General features: G+C 41.0%; 1 protein-coding gene across 1 annotated transcript in view; it reads left to right on the top strand.

Moving 5' to 3' along the window:
- Positions 1–17,630, top strand: part of KPNA1 (karyopherin subunit alpha 1) — a 32,729-nt gene that overhangs the window by 11,008 nt on the left and 4,091 nt on the right. The window contains exons 2-13 of the mRNA XM_066614724.1: positions 1,238–1,371; positions 3,877–3,984; positions 4,609–4,708; positions 5,367–5,461; positions 7,221–7,352; positions 10,789–10,877; positions 12,019–12,118; positions 12,808–12,971; positions 14,527–14,605; positions 15,630–15,755; positions 16,199–16,326; positions 17,341–17,519. Of these exons, the coding sequence (XP_066470821.1) occupies positions 1,243–1,371; positions 3,877–3,984; positions 4,609–4,708; positions 5,367–5,461; positions 7,221–7,352; positions 10,789–10,877; positions 12,019–12,118; positions 12,808–12,971; positions 14,527–14,605; positions 15,630–15,755; positions 16,199–16,326; positions 17,341–17,519 (1,429 nt within the window). The 5' untranslated portion in view covers positions 1,238–1,242. The remainder of the gene's footprint in view (positions 1–1,237; positions 1,372–3,876; positions 3,985–4,608; positions 4,709–5,366; positions 5,462–7,220; positions 7,353–10,788; positions 10,878–12,018; positions 12,119–12,807; positions 12,972–14,526; positions 14,606–15,629; positions 15,756–16,198; positions 16,327–17,340; positions 17,520–17,630) is intronic.

Genomic DNA, 17,630 nt, shown 5'->3' on the forward strand with positions numbered 1-17,630 from the left:
ATCGGGGAATCAAGCCCTTTCTAGGAAAAGGTGTGGCCATTTCAGTTTCTTGCATAAAACATGAGTACAAACTTGGTATCTTTTTGCAAGAACTCTTGTAAAGTAAAATAAAGTAACTTCATGCAGAAAAGAATCTGAGAAACATCGCCTGTAAAGTACCAAAACAAAGGAATTTGTGAACAGATGCTTTTCTTCATTGGTTAGTTTGGATATAATTGACAACAGAACTCAGCATGTACACTTCTGGAATCCTTTGTTAAAAGCCTATTAAAAATCTAAAATGCAGTAATGATATGACTACTAGGCCTCTGCCAACCTGGATAGCTCCAAAGCAGAAATACAAATATCTATCCTGAATGTTCTGTTGAAAATCTAAAACCTTCCAGGTTGGGTGAAAAAGTGACCTGCCACCCCTTCTTCTGTGGACCAGTCAATCCCTCGCAAGTCATAGGAGTTGCTTTCAAAATACCAATCAGGAACATTCCTTCAAAGAGAACATTCCCATCTACCACATTAACTCAATATTTGCAAGAAGAATATTTTCATCTCTTTGGGGTGAGTCTTGGCAAGACTGGCAAGAAACTTAAAGCATGTGTGCTTTAAGAATGCTTAAACAATCAACTGGGGAGATAGTTGTGCTGTCAGAGCATGACATAAACATGAAAAAATTACACATAAGCAATGCCCATAACAAGTAGAATGAATTAATTATGAAACTTCATGTTCTCATCTTCTAGCTGTTGGTGATTTAAGAAGAGGGTCTGAAGAAATGGTCTTGGCGCTTTCCCTCTTCATATCCCCACCTTGTCCCAGCTCATGTTTGCTTTTAGATATGTGTGATATTCAAACTGAAAAAAGCCAAAGAATTCATGTAGAAGACTTCTTGTAGGATCTCATTTCAGGTCATCTTAAGCTTCCATAATTTTGGATTGACAAATCTGCAGCAAAGTTAGTTTCCAGACATTAAATCAGATGCTTCTTTTGATTTTATATCTTTGTGCAGTGTGCTTAACGTTGCACTTTAAGGTTGGTTCTACATCAGAATTATTTTTTATCTGTTGTGTCTGATAGCCAAATGAGCTTGCTTGAGCAGGATTCTTAACCCACTTTATATTTGGTGTTATACTTTGTAATTAGGGCATTTAGCATTGTTCTAATAGTAATAAAGAATGTAAATTACATGTCACTGTCCAGGAAACTTCTTTTGATCCTTTCTTTCTAATGACATTGTTTTTAGAAACCATGACGACTTCAGGAAAAGAGAACTTTCGCCTGAAGAGTTACAAAAACAAGTCGCTGAATCCCGACGAAATGCGTCGCCGGCGTGAGGAAGAGGGCCTTCAGCTACGGAAGCAGAAACGAGAAGAACAGGTATGCTAGAACCTTTCTAATGGTGGAATTGGTTAGTGGTTGCTGTCATGGCTGTCTCTGTACACCAGTAGAGTGGGGAATCCTGAATTTGAATGTAGGATCTCTTGGTTTGGGTGTTACCTTCTGGGGTGGAGTTGGAAAAATCGAAAGCCTTCTCTCAATCTGGCTTCATGGCAGGGACAGAGTGTGAGTGGTGGTGCTAGTGAATGCAGTGTCTGACCAGTTCCTTTGTTTGGTATTTCAAGAACTTTTCATTGGATGCAGGTTATTTAGATATGCAGGTGGTGACATCTCCAAAGTGTGTTTGCTATTCACTGCAAATCTGTTAGTATAAAATGTATTATTGCTACTGAATATGGGGTGAGGCTGCCAGTCTTGTATGTATGTTTTAAGTACCACAGGATAGGTGTAGTGTCTTGTCTTGTGTTTGTACAATCAGATGAAGTTCAAAGTTGATCCCAAAGATCTAGCCATTGCTGCTATTCCACTTCAACCTCAGTCAGAAGCTAATGCTGTCAGTGCACTTATTCTCATTGAAGGTATGCAGTCTCATTCTTTTGTCATGGGATTCTTGTTCCTGGTTTCAGAGAAAACAGGATAGAGTGGGACTTCTGTTGGTATATCAGCATCTCTGCTGCACAAAAGACTCCCTGTCTGAGCTGGTCTTGGAAATTGTCACCCAAACATTTTGTTCTGGATAATTGACTCTCATGCGAGTGATTGAGTCTTCAGGCCCACCCAGGACTACTTGAACTCAGTGACAAAAAAATAATTGACTCCTGGTAGGACACAGTTTGTATTTAGGATGGGTCAGGAAACAGGAACATTTATTATGGTTAGGTGTTTTCCTTTTGAAGAGAGAGATCCTGTCATGATCACTGTGATGAAGAACTAATTGGGTTGTGTGTTTCTGGATGCCTGTGAGGCAAATTGAATGTATTGTGGATTTTGTCACTTGCCAGCAATGTCTATTACCCTGCACATGCCTGATCTTGTCTGATCTTGGAAGCTAAGCAGGGTCAGGCCTGGTTAGTACTTGGATGGGAGAACGCTTGGGAATACCAGGTGCTGTAGGCTTGTACCATAGTCTTTCGAGACTGAAGGTTGCCAACCGGTTGCATTCTAGGAACTGCAGTTCAATCTTGGTCTTTGAAATTCTGGGAGCCTGATCCTCTTGCTGCTTCAGTATAGCCTGTTCTTTATAGTTTGAAAACTGCTTCCTTAACCTTTAAAACTCAGACCTTGCAGTTATCACAGTATAATGTAATCTTGAGGCTGAGCTACTATGATCTGATCCATGTGCAGTTTCTGTGCATCAGTGGTTTTGAAACTTTCTACCATCAAGGAACCCTTTGTATGATAATTTTATCTATTGAAGGAAACCCTGATCATGGCATAGGATTCTGGGGAGCATTCTAGGGAGCTTATGCAGTGCACGGCCAGGCCCGTTGGTCCTCACCATAGCCCTCCACAAACACCCTGCAACTTTCCCAGTAATCCCTTGCTTATTCCACATGAAGCTGGTAGACAACATTTCTAAGGCAAACTTGCTAACCATTACTGAGCGTTGTATTGAGGAATCCTCTCCTTGGTTAATATAACCAAGAATATTTCTTCCTTTGCTTCTCTACTAGTGTCACTGTTGAGAAGTGTTCAGTTCCATTTCTTTTTGCAGAAGTCCTATCTAGGCTGTAAAATAGCAAGACTTTCATCACACCTCAGTTTGTGTGCTCCCAAGTTTTTATTCTTTCTTCTTGCAGACATGATACACTTAGCTGTGTGATGCCAGTATTCTCCTGTGTGTCTGTAAGAATTAATATCCTGCTTTTTTCCCCACAGTAGGGGAACTCAAGGTGGCTTTAAAGATAAAAACACAATACAGAGTAAGAGTAAAACAATACTAAAACATTAAAACAATAAGAACAATAGACCCCAATAGATCAAATAAGACTATTAAAATTACATTTCTTTAAATCACCAGCTCATGATGTCAACAGTCAAATGCCTTCTTAATTAAAAAGGTCCTGAGACCCTGCCAAAAGATCTCCAAGGAGAGAGCTGCTCTTAACTCCAGGGAGAGGGAATTCCACAAGCAAGGTGCCACCACCAAGGAGGCCCTATTTCTCACCCCCATCCCCCTCACCTCTTTCAGTGGCGGCGCAGTTAGAAGGGCCCCCTCTGATGACCTGAGAGGATGGGTAGGATTATAAACTGATTATCTCACCTTGCCTCCAGAGGCTCTTCCCTGACCTTCATAAAAACGTCATTTCCGGTTTTACAGGAAAAACAGAAGTGACATTTTTCCCACCTAAACAGCTATTCTGAGCCCCATAGAGGCCTTGGGCGGATGCTCGCAGCCTCTGCGGGGCTCAGAAGAGCCTCTGGAGGGCGGGGGCATCCACTGCATCTGCGGATTCAGGTATCTTTGTGGGATTCCGAATTGCCTTTATTCTTTAGATGCAGAAATACTGTTAGTTGTAACACTATGTGTGTGTCTGTGTCCAGTTGTTTAAACGCAGAAATGTTGCCACAGCTGATGAAGAAACGGAAGAGGAAGTTATGTCAGATGGCGGATTCCATGAAACCCAAATGAACAATATGGAAATGACTTCTGTAAGTGGTGCAGAGCTGTCAGTTCCTTTCAGGCTTTGTTTTTTCTATAGTGCCAACTGTAATGTCTAAGGATGCAACCTCAAACACACTTTCAGGAATCATAATTATTGGGCCATCTATGTATATGGCACTTTGTACAGATAAGTCTCTGTCCCAAAGGCTCACGATCTAGACATAAGGGAGATAGCAGAAGAATGGGTGGGAAGTAAATGAAAGGAAAGATTAAGAAAGAATAGTAAGGGTTGTGTTGGGATATGAGAGTGGAGAATTTTTGTCAATGAGATACATAGGTATGGTGGTGAAGAAAGAAAGGTGATCAGAGGTTGCTACCTGGCAGATAAAGTCTCATCCCTGTTACCTGGCCACAAGGCAAGGTCAGTCTGAAGACCCTGGGGAGCTCTTCCCTCCCAGGAAGACTCAGACCATCTGACCTTGCTTGCCTGAGAGAGAGGAGCTTCCCTGGATGCCCAGGGTGAGCCACTCTGCAACCACTGAGAAGGGGGATTCACAGGTAAGCCCAAATCTCCTTGTTTACTTGTGCCAGTCTCTTTCTATATCTTTTAAACCCTCATTGAACCAGCTTTTGAGACAAGAAGTTCATTTTCTTTCTCTTTTAAATTATAGAGTGTTGTGATCACATCTGATATGACAGAGATGATTTTCTCTAATAGTCCAGAACAGCAGCTCTCTGCTACCCAGAAATTTCGAAAGCTTCTCTCAAAAGGTGAGTACTAGAGGTATTTATGAAAATATATCACTTTATTTACACCCTAGGAAGTTAAAACAGCGTAATATTGAATGCCTTCTGGGAAGATAAAAATGAGTATAAATTTAGTAAATAAAATAAATAATATTGAAAGTTGCTACTATTAATTTGGAAAGATAATTCTGAGAGCCCAGTCCTATCCAATATGCCCCTCCCTGGCCTGATCTGACCACCTCCTCACACCGTTACCACCCTGTTCCTCCCTCTCCTGCCTCCCCCCCCATCCTGTTCCACCACCTCTGGCTTTACCTGCTTTTGTGGGTCTTCGGCTATCTGCCAGAACATGGAAAGGCCGCTCTGGCCTCCCCGCCAGTGACCCAGCAGGGCATGCTGGTGGAGGCTGCCGTATGACTGCCATAAAGCCGACTACGCTGGTGCAATGAGTGTTGTGCCAGTGCCTGGACCAGTTAGGACTGGGCCATAAATGGAGAAATCCTTTCAAGAAAGAGAGCATCTTGCCATATCATGGCAGAAGAATGAAGGGCACAAAGCACACATAAAATGCTGATACCAATTGTTCAATTACTTTGTTCATACAGTTCTTGTATAAATGTGTAACTTCACTACAAGAATAGAATGCTATTCTATTGTCTTCTTGCTTTATACCTTTAAACAGAACCAAATCCTCCTATAGATGAAGTCATCAGTACCCCAGGAGTGGTGGCTAGGTTTGTGGAGTTCCTCAAACGAAAAGAAAACTGCACTTTACAGGTGTGCTGTGCGTGTGTTTGCATATGAATATGTCTTCTGCTGCTCAGTTAATTGATTGGGTTTGATTTTTTGAAAGCAAAAAGAGTTGGAATTAGCTTAAGTAAAGACCTGCAGGCTTTTGAAGTGAACCCATCTTATCACTGAGAATTTATCAGGTTTAGGTGTTGTGCTTTAAATAGAAATTGCCCTTGATTAAATTCTAGTTCATAAACATTCATCTGTTTCGCAGTCAAGATTAGGAGCAGACAGTCTGTTGTGAGTGCCAGTCTTGATTCCTTATTTCTTTAAGGGCCACCTGTTCTTAAAAAAAACAAAAAAAAAAAACAGAAAAACCCTATCACTCACTACCAGAACCACTCCTGATTGTTCTCCTTGTGATGTTTTAACATGACTCCATCTACTAGTAAAGTGGAAAATCTGCATATGGATATTCAGTACCAGTATCAGGTTGCTGGTAACCTGTGGCAAAACTTTGCACTGAGCCCTCTTGTCATCCTGATGGCACACTGGGTGCTACCGGTACTCAGGATTCAAGGGTCAGCCTGGTCAGGTGGGATCTCTGACCAACTCCTAATACCACCCTGTTGACATCCCTAGGATTGAAGTGGAGGAGTGGACAGAGTTGATTGTCCTCCTTGTCAGTTCTCCTGATCTTCCCAAAGGTTGTTTTAAAACAAGTTCTATCTATGCTCTGCAGCATGGTTAAGAATATATTCCAGGCTTAATCTTAATTCCTAGCTAGCAGTTCTATGCACACTTACCAAGGAAAAAACCCAGAGGAATTCAGTAGGGCTTCCTACCAAGTTACCGTGCATAGAATCAGGCTGCATATGTGGAAAAATTGTAATAATAATATTTAGCTTTATATAACACTAGAGTGTTCAAAGAGATTCCTTACATTCCCTTATTACAATCTTACAAACAACTCTGTAAGAGGCATTATATTATCTTGTATTTCAGATGGCTGACAGTGGCTTTCCCAAGGTCACCTAGTTACTTCGTAATAGAGGCAAGATTCAAACCAGGGACTTTCAGATGCAAGTCTCTTAGAGTGCAATCCTAGCCAGCTTTCCAGTGCTGGCATAGCTGTGCCAGTGGGGCATGTGCTGCATCCTGCCATTGGGAGCAGTCACGGAGGCCTCCCCAAAGTTAGGCAGTGTTTGTTCTCTTACATTGGAGTTGCATTGCCCTTATGTCAGTGCTGGAAAGTGGGTTTGGATTGCGCCCTTAGCTGCTATGATTTGCTCTTAGAAATTGTATTTGGCAGAAGATATTTAATTATCCTCAAGTTTATGTGGTAGGTTAATTCTATTTTGTCAAAGTTCTTGGTTTTTTACAAGACCAGGGAGCAACAGTTTTTTTAATGTTGAAGTAAATTGAAATATAAAAGATATTTATATCTTCAAATTATGTAATTGAACAAAATACCAAGGAAATAATTGGATCCAGATTGGACTCTACTGATACATACATACTCTTTCTAGTAATGGCACATTTAAATAAATTCTAATTGCAGCCTATCCTTCAGCATGTGTAGTTGAATCTTGTATAGAGAGCAGATAAGGGGGTAGAAGAGGAAAGACATTTAATATGCCTCTTAGATTTGAATGAGAAACCCATATTGCCTCTGCTTCTTGCTGAGTATACCTATTTGTACATTTGTGTACATGACATATAAGTTAAAATGTAGACCTTTAATTTAAATATCATCCCTAGACATATAATGACTTGAGAATGGTTCTTTTCTCTCTTGTTGCAGTTTGAAGCTGCCTGGGTACTGACTAACATTGCTTCCGGGAATTCCCTCCAGACTCGGATTGTGATCCAAGCAGGAGCTGTCCCTATCTTCATAGAGCTGCTCAGCTCAGAATTTGAGGATGTGCAAGAACAGGTTAGTGTCTCCGTAGGCAAAGCAGTAGAGGCTGAAGTTCCAAGAGACTTCACTGAGGGCAGGGGAGAGGAGGAAGAAATAAGGTTGTAGTCATATAGTGATCCATGTCTTCAATTGGATAAACAAAAAAGGTAACTACCATCTTTCCTGATCAGTGTATAGCACAACTCACACTTGGTTCCTTCCTGTTACAACAATTTCAAAACTGCTAAGATCTGTTCAGCTGCTGACTATCATCCATTTACAGAGACAGTACCAAACTGTTGATGCTACCCTAATGCTTATTCCGTGTTGGCAGTTCTGTGTCTTAATTCTACGTATGTCTCAAGCAACACCTGAAGAAGCATAGAGGCTCAAAATCTAAACCATGAGAGTTTTAACAGGCAAGCATTGCTAGTCTCCTGCCAAGTATGCTGACATTAACTGATGATGAATTATCTTGTAATCAGCCTAGTGGTACTGTAGCTGACCGGTATTATTTATTCTAACTATTACTTAAGCCTCACAGGGAGCAGTCATAACCCACTTTCCAGCACCAACATAAGGAGCACCAGCTTTGAGGTAAGGGAACAAATATTCCCTTATTTTGAGGAGGCCTCTGTGAGTGCCACCCAACTGCAGGATGCAGCACATGCCCCATTGGCACAGCTATGCCAGTGCTGGAAAATTGGTCAGGATTTCAGCCACAGTATTCTAGTGTCGCATTAGCCTCAAGACTGGGGATCTTACAGAGGTGGTGTGGGCAGGTATGTCACCCCTCTGACACCACATATGGGAACATGTGAAGTGGGCACTACACAAGTAGGCCCCACATGCACAATTCAGACATAGAATTGTGTGTGTGTGTGTGTGTGTTTGTGTGTAATCTATCACTTTGTATAGGTCCTGAGGGTTGTGTGGGAGGACCCTACACACATAGATTCCCTACCCAAGTGTGGGGTTTGATCCTCTGTCAGTAGGCTATGTTAACTACCTATTTTGGGACTCAGGGCCCAATCCTATCCAACTTTCCAGCACTGGTGCAGCTGCAGTTCAACCCCGATGTAAGGGAACAAATGTTCCCTTACCCTGAGGAGGCCTCTGTGACTGACTCCCCACCAAAAGATGCAGCGCACACCCCACCAGCACAGTTGCACCGGCACTGGAAAATTGGATAGGATTGGGCCCTCAGTAAATTAGTGCAGAGGTAATGCTGTTACTCATTTAGAGTATTTATATTTCACTTTTCAACAAAAAATGCTCTCACAGTGGTTTTTATAGCAAGGGGATATGTCCTAGAATCAAATATAGTTTTAATTTTGAAAATTGCAAGTCAAAAACCCATCTCATTCCTAGTTGCATTATTGAAATACACTGATAATCACATTATTAAATAGCTACAGTATGTGTAACTGCTAGTCATCAGTAATTCAGTGCATAGAGCCCTTAAGCTTTCCTATAGCAGTTGTCTGGGTTTCAGTTTGGAGGGTGACTACTGCAACTATAGCAGTTTCACCAAAATAGTAGTGTTGCTAGCTTGTTGATGCATTCAGGAATCTGATTAATCCCTTTTACTACATCAGCATGGGATCATGTGAGCTGATTGGTTGTTTGGAATTATCCCAGTCCCATTGTGTAGCTCTGACTTTGTTCCTGTATGTTCAACTGTCATTTGGCTCTGTGAAAACACAGATTGTTTTCAACTTCCTTGAGCTGTGTGGAACTATTGAATACTCTTGTTTCGCCTATAAATCTATCAACAGTAGTTATGTTTTTACAGTTATGACCAAAGTGCTGAGAGTATAGAAATGGTTGTGGATTTTCAGGAAGAACTTATTCTCCTCTTTTTAAAAATTCCAGTTAGGGTGTTAGCCAGAAGTTATAGTGACTAGCCAGGCAGTTCCTATTCATATGTTGTGTGCCTGCAATGCTGCTTATATTGTGAACCAGAAAGCATTATCTTCGTAGTCCAGGTACTACTGTTTATTTTAAATATTTATACCCCACTTTTCTTGCCTAAAAATGATGTCCAAGGAGGCTTATAACAACAAAATAATCAACGATTAAAATTAAAACAACAAATGACAGCACCCTTCTGGTTCTGTTTGCCCCTATTCTCTGGGATCTGCTGTTGCTGGATGTCCTTTCTCTGGTTTTGGAACCACAGCATTGGCTGTTGAAACAAGGGGGAAAAAGTCAGGTGGGCGGTATGTACAGTGACCTACCTGCACATTGCATATGCTCTGCCTTTGACAAGTGAAAGTACCTTTCACTGCAGAATGCAACCCTCTCTCAGTCATCAGTATCCACCTTCATGTAGCTGCTGTTTTAAATGTTTTAACTTTGCTGGTCACCCAAATGTGGTCTGGCCATTTTGCTAGTGCCCCTCTTCTTGCACCTGCTCTTCTTCCTGTTTCAAGTCTTTATAGGCTTATACAGTATAGGGATGTCATGCCTGTTCATACAGAGGGCTGAAGTTAGCATTCATGGCACCTGCTGAGGGCAGAAGTGACATCGTTAAGTAGAAAGTGACATCATTAACGCATTTCTGCTCAACCCACAGGTGCACACATTTGATCCCTGTTGCATATATGCAGCACTGGGCAGAAATGGCTTAAGCCAGTACTTCTCATACTGTGGGTCGGGACCCACTAGGTTGGTCCCCATTCATTTCAGTATTTTATTTTTAATATATTAATATATTAGACTTGATGTTACCTTGTTATGTGACTGCTTTTGGGGAAATCTTACAGATCTGTTCACAGGCTACTGTGTATATTCTTTTAACAATGATAGTAAATGGGACTTACTCCTGGGTAAGTGTGGGTAGGATTACAGCCTAGGATAGTTAAAAAATTTTCCTGCTTGATGATGTCACTTCTGGTCATGACATCACTTCTCATTCTATGGGTCCTGACAGATTCTCATTCTAAAAAGTGGGTTCCTGTTCTAAATATGTGAGAATCATTGGTTTAAGCAGATGATGGCCAGATATGAGCACTTTGTTCTCACACAGAAACTTGTTCACTGCAAATGACAGTAAAGAAAAGTGCAAATCTTGTTCATATTTTCAAGATATGAGAGAGCTCAGTTGTCAAACTGGGAGAGCCCAATTTTAACGGGGGTAGGATGAATTGCTTTCAAGGGCCGCATCTGGCCCATGGGCCTTATGTTTGAAACTCCTGACGTAGTATATATATTTTGGCTGATCATATGGAGAGATTAACTTGGCTTTTCAAGACGCAGGTGTATTCAAATATTGTCACTGCTTAACGTTCACCACTAGGATACTTGTAAGAGCCATAAATTGGGAAAGGAAAAGGATCTGAAGTAATACACCTGTGTTGTGCAGAACTTAACATTTAACCCTAAAGGATTCTTAGTGTTGGGTGCAGGTCACAAAAGATTGTTCATTAAGGGAATTTGTTTAAGTAACTCTATCCCATCTTCTTTACAGGCTGTCTGGGCTCTTGGCAATATCGCAGGTGACAGCACCATGTGTAGAGACTATGTGCTGGACTGCAACATCTTACCCCCACTATTGCAGTAAGTCTTATACAGTGCACCCAGGTATACTAGCAAAGGAGATAGGTACAAGATAATTTTGCTTCTCAGCAAGACCCAGTGCAGCTCCCCCACCCAGTTTTATGTACTCTGTCATTTAACACTTCACTAGTTAGCAGTGATATTTGAGCAAAATCTGATGCAGTGTTCTAAGTAGTAGATAAACACTTGTCATTATCTATCTGGTTCAACCCAGATAGCTTTGTTAATACTTCCTTCAAAGTCTTTTCCATTGTATGATACATAACCATCAGTCCCACCACCAAAGAGATAAGGAAAAGTGTGCAGTGGGCAAGCTGTAGAATCCACACCTAATGGATTGTCCAGGATAAACCAAATATCCAACCCATTTTGTGTTTTATCTTCCTTAATAAAATCTTTTCTGTAGTTGAGAAGAACAGATGGAGAGAGAAATATTTCATTCATTTGCCTTCCTTTATAAACAAAAGATAAGCAAAACTGAAACATTTGGGAAAGGGTGTTTATATTTGAATCATCATTTATTGACTACTACATCATCCCAACCACAGCCATAGTTTTTGCTTTCACTGCTTCTCCCTTCCGTATTATCTGTTCAGCCATGGAATTTATTCCTGAACCAGTTGAGAATCATACAGAAATGATGTGACTGGGGGATGGGGGGAATTTGGGTAGCTGAGCATTTAAGGCCATGGTATAGCTGATTTCTCTCCAAAAGTGAACAAAGCATCCCCATTGATTCAGGAATTCAATTTCTGAGTGAACTAGATGGCTGCATGATTTTACAGCATTCTCCACCCACTTCGAACATTCTGTTCTTTCCAGAACTTCTCAACATCTTACCTAGATGGAGATTTCTTTGGTGATCCTTATATTTGGCAAAACTAGTGGTGGTTGTTCAGATGTCTTACAGACAGTTGAGATGGCAAAATCCATGAGCATGAAGATAAGAATTGCATTCCTCCATCAGATTTGTTCATGTGGTCATGACAGATTCTGTCAGATTGGTCATGTGTTTAAATGTTTCAGATCTGATTTTGCTTTGGAAGTAGAGAAATGGGGATGGCTTAGGTCACCTCCGTGCTTCACATACAATGGGGTCTTTGTCAAGTATTCCAATGAAAGGTATTTATTGTATTTTCAGATTGCTCTCAAAACAGAACCGTCTTACCATGACACGAAATGCTGTGTGGGCACTCTCAAATCTTTGCAGAGGGAAGAATCCTCCTCCAGATTTTGCTAAGGTAGGAAAATGTGTTTATGAGGTGATCGGGCTGCTTAAATACCAGGAGGCTTCTGAGAGTTTAGTTATTTCAAAGGGGCATAACTTTGAGAGCCTTAGAACCAAATTCTCAACCATAGAAAAGGTACATCATAGTTGGTTGTTAATGTTTGCAGCAGATCTAAACTATACCTGAGAGAGGCTGCAAGGCAAGAGAAAATAATTTTTCATCCCCTGGTCACTTTCTGGGGATCTCTTAAGTCTTTTTGAACAAAAGTCATCCTGTTGAGAAGTGTGTTGGTAGCACCTGATCACAAATGAATAACTTGCAGTTCACTTCATGTACAATATGAAAAACAGTGGCTTTTGAACCATTTTTTTTATAATGGAGAGTATATGAAATTCATTCTTGCTCTTTCTGTAACAAAAAACTCTTGTTTCCCTTTGTGATCAGGTTATTATGGATTGATACATGTTTGCTTTGAGATATTTTGGAGGGAAAAAATACTTCCCTTTGTTGATTTAACCTTGCAACCTGCTAATTACAAGACAACTTATTGCCCTTGCTCTTGTTGACTTCAGTTTCTCTTGTTATGCATAAGAATTACCCCTTTGGGTCCTTTGTGGTGAAAACCTGGTTTATGAATCATTTTAATGTAAGGGATGCTTTCAGAATGCCATTAATTCTAAACCTCTGTAATTTCTTTGCAGGTGTCTCCTTGTCTAAGTGTGCTTTCATGGCTACTCTTTGTCAATGACACAGATGTTCTAGCAGATGCATGTTGGGCACTCTCATACTTATCTGATGGACCCAATGATAAAATCCAGGCTGTAATTGATGCAGGAGTGTGCAGGAGGCTTGTGGAGCTGCTGATGTAAGGATTTTAGATCAAGCAGATGTGTTAATCCCTACTACTTTAACTATATGCAAACTTTATTATGTTCTTTGTCCTGATGTTTGTCTCATGCAAAATTGGTCTTAGCCTTTGTTTCTCACTTAAATGGCTGGAATAAATACATTATTCTTAAAGCCACGTTGTTTGAAATAGCACTAGATGTGCATTTAACTTGGCTTTGGAGAGTTCCCATCCGCTGCAGAAATGTGAGTGATCTTTAAGAGGTACAGGTTAGGAATATCCTTTAAGCTTAAGCCTCATTTGTTTTTGCATTGCTATTATTCACTATTATACTACTATCCACAGTATTTAGTGTTACATAAATAAAGTGCTTTAAACTGGTTCTGCTGTCCAAATACATCACAGAGGGAATAAACTCTTTAAAATGCAGCTTGAAGGCTAATCATGTTGTAGATACCTCAGTTTGGTATCAATCACCGACACAAGTCTGAGTTTATCTATGAAGGCGGATCAGGCCCAGGAAGGGGATCAGGATTCGGCATCCACCACCACTGCTTTATCAGAATTTCTTTGTAGCCATCATCTTATTTAACAGGTCTTTGTGGCATAAATAAATCCCTGAGCTTTCATTACTAGCTCCAATACAGTGTATCCTAAATTCAGGGCTTTTATCTATTTTCAGACTTTTCAAAATGGGAGAGCTCCTGCAGTAATTGAATGAAAAGCAATTACCCTTTTTCATTTTTTAGCACAGAGATGAGTGTAAGGTATCTCCCTGAATCAGCATCTCCCATCATTTATTTATTTAAACAATGTTTGCCCCTCTTTTCCCCCACAATGGGGCACCTAAGGCGGCTTACAGTAAATATATAATAAATACAGGCATAATAAACAATACTAGTGGCAATAAAAAACAGCAGCAAATATAAGTAGCACAGATAAAATGACACTCAGGACCAAAAAGATGGCAATATTCAGGCAGCAACATAATCTCCCTAATAGATTAACATATCATGTGCTTTATGCAAATAAATATCAAAAGGAAGTTGTGTATGATTTTGATCCCAGTGGAAAAACTAGCCCAGACTATTCATTTATAATCTAAAAGTGTTCCTGAGCAGATTTATAAGGGGTTCCTACTTGTAATTGTATGTCCTGAGCTCATACACCCTAGCTGGATGGACCTGGAGAAAACGTAGATCCAGGATTTGGGGGGACAGTCAAGGGTACCATATTCAAAATGGCCATTTTTCCCAATGTACAGGAAACACTAAACATGTTGTGATTCAGGTGGCACCAGCTGACCCAGCCAAACTGCACAGAATTCAAAAATGATACAGTCCAAAATGCTGGAAATAGTATGGGCATGGGGGTGGTACTTATGCGTGATGGGAGAATCCTGTGGCAGAGAAATTCTGGGGTCTGGCATTAACCACATGCGGAGAGAAATCTTGAGTGGTGTTTCTTGGTCAGGTTTGGACTTTGAGTAGCCTGCCTCATCAGCCTTTGGATCTGCAATGAGCAAACAAACATGAATCTATTCAACTGAAGTATCTTTCCTTTGCCATTTTAGGCACAATGACTACAAGGTAGTATCTCCTGCCTTGCGAGCAGTTGGGAACATTGTTACAGGAGATGATATCCAGACCCAGGTATTAATATTTTCACAGTGAGCACTGTTTAGTGATTTCAGGTTAGCAACTACTTGAAAAGAAGCAAGTATCTTAAACTTCAAATGTGCAAATCTATGTAGGTCCACTCATAAGTTAGTCCCATTGAGTTCCGTGGGATTTATTCCCAGCTCAGTGTGTACAGGATCGCAGCCTAATTCATGCAATATCTTTCTCTGTCTAATCTCTCTTTGAAGTGTTTCTGTTGAAGAATTGCCGTCTTAAGATCTGTAAGCAGAATATCCAAGCATGTTGAAATGTTCTCCTTTAGGTTTGTGAAAATTGCCATTTCCCATGTCAGGTTTGTTTCTATACTTTTGTGCAGAGACTATCTCATGTTGACAGCAGACAACAGCATACACCACACTGGAGGATGAGCAAGTCAATGATAGTATTGCTGACGTTATTGAGTTCTATAATAGTGCGGTCTGAGTGGATATGACAGTGGTTCCCAAACTGTGTGCTGCTGTGCTTTTGGGCACCACAGTTCACTCACAGAGGCACCAAGGGATGTCCCCTCCACCCTCTCCTTCCGGTTTACTGGGGTGCTACCATTTTGGATCTCTTGATATTTCATAAGGTTCAAGGTGACAGCGCCTGGCTGAGCCAGGAAGAAGAGGCTGTGGAGGTGCTGTGACCCTAGTAAGTTTGAGAACCAGTGGGATGTGGGGAATGGACTTGACACCTGCATTTGTGCTTTTTGCAATAAGTGACACTCAACAACAACAAAAAGGCTGAAAAGCTCTGATGTAGAATGACTTTATGATCTCTTATATATTATTCTTTCCTTTTCACTCCCCACCAGCTTTTTTTTCTATGTTTTTTTATGTTTATGTTTCCTCTCTGGATTAGCAAAAATATCTTAAATTAGTTTGGTCTCTCCTATTTTATCTTGGTGTTTCTATTGTTTCCCTTATGTCACTGCAAGATAAAACTGCACAAGACATTTGAGATCTATCTTCTGGATGCAGTCTAAAATCTCTCTGCCTCTCTCCCTCTCTCTCAGGTGATACTGAATTGTTCAGCTCTGCAGAGTTTATTACATTTGCTAAGCAGTCCTAAAGAGTCGATTAAAAAGGAAGCATGTTGGACAATATCGAATATCACAGCTGGAAACAGAGCACAAATTCAGGTAACCAAACTGATTTGTTTCAGATATTTGTTTGCTGGGATATATTCAGATCCTCACCTTGTAGTAGTGTATGCAGATTTTGAAACCCTGTACGGGTAGATTAATTTGTCTGCTCCTGTTTGTACCTTATATAGAATTTTCAACAAATTTTATAAATTCAAAATCTAAACAGAGAAGCATCAGTAAGACAACTCTAGCTGTCTCCATACAGACACACAAGAATTTTAGGCAAATTGGAGACACAGTTCAGTTCTTCTAAGTACCTCTTTTTCATGCTTCCAAGTCTTTTCAACTAAAAATGAAGATATTACTTGATGATCTAAGCATAAATATGAAACAAAGCTAAGGACATTCAGTTCAATTCCTAATGTTAAAATGATCACTGGGAAGAAATTACTTTGTGCACATAATCCAAATTTTTATTTGCTAATTTGTGTTTTCAGACTGTCATAGATGCCAGCATTTTCCCAGCTCTAATAAATATTTTACAAACCGCTGAGTTTCGAACAAGAAAAGAAGCAGCTTGGGCTATCACCAATGCAACATCTGGTGGTTCTGCCGAGCAGATCAAGTAAGTAGCAGCAAAACATGCAAGATGCAGTGGCTGAAACGTTCCTGTCAGGGCTTATAAACAGAGATCCTTCAAAGTGGAGTAGTGTTGAGAACTAGTATAATATGTCTATCTCCCATACCTAGGGGTCGCCCAACCATGAGGCCACCTGAAGTGTTAATGTGGAGAAGCACCCTTGGGTACCCTTCTAGACCCCATAGCCTGCCTGTCTAGCACCCTCACCAGCCCACTGCTCTGATCCTCTTCCAACTTGCTGGGAGCGAGTCAGAATAAGATCATCGCAGTGCCAGCCTTCTTCTCCCCCCAATGCTGCTAGAAGTAGTAGGGTGAAAAGACTGGTTGGAAGACAGACCATGCCTTCCTGTCTACTTGGTGATTGCAAAGTAGGCAGGGCAGGGAAAGCAGGCAGGGAAAGGTGATTTGGAGCCCACCTGTCCCTTCTGTGCAGTTACAAAAATTGCTCTGTGCAGCCTTCCCACTCCACCCTTCTTCTGTTAGTAATGAGCATGATGCTGGGTTCCCAGCATCCAGATGGAAGAGGTGCAGACCAAAGATTCTGTATATTACAAACTTTGTAAGTAAAGGGATGGGGCAGTGGAAGTGTCCACCACCCCTCCATCGGAGGAGCAGAGGTGGCAGTGGGTGGCAGATTCAGTCAGTGCAGAGGCATGCATTCCCCTGCCCAAACCAAGAGATGCCACCTCAGTTCTCTGGTTGAATTCAAGGTGATCGACATTATTGGTTTTGCCTCGCCTAAAACTTTGGTTTCTAGACTCCCTATCCCTCATGGAACTCTTAAAAACCAGTGAATGGACCATTGCTCCTCTCTGGAGTGTGCTTCCTAACATATACCTAGCCTTGCCATTGTCATGGTACCTTCCAGAGCTAGTTTGCTTTTTAAAAGTGAGTTAATCAAGATGTGCACAGGTAATACAACTCTGGCAGACTGAACTCTCTTGATTCTTTCTAAGCCCTTTGCTAATGGAGTAACTGACATTTCATTGTGTGTTAAAGGTATTTGGTGGAACTGGGCTGTATCAAACCACTCTGCGACCTTCTTACAGTGATGGACTCAAAAATTGTGCAGGTTGCCCTCAATGGGCTTGAGAACATCTTGAGGCTTGGCGAGCAAGAAGCAAGGCGTGGTGGCACTGGCATTAACCCATACTGTTCACTCATTGAAGAAGCCTATGGTAAGGGGAAGCATCAGTGGGCGGCAACCATAGAGCTCTGTTAGAATATCTCGCTGCTTTGCTTTTGCCTCATTCTCCATTGCCCATTATAATCCCAGAGTTCCTGAAAGA

Source organism: Tiliqua scincoides, chromosome 2 (assembly GCF_035046505.1).
Source record: "Tiliqua scincoides isolate rTilSci1 chromosome 2, rTilSci1.hap2, whole genome shotgun sequence".
NCBI lineage: Eukaryota > Metazoa > Chordata > Lepidosauria > Squamata > Scincidae > Tiliqua > Tiliqua scincoides.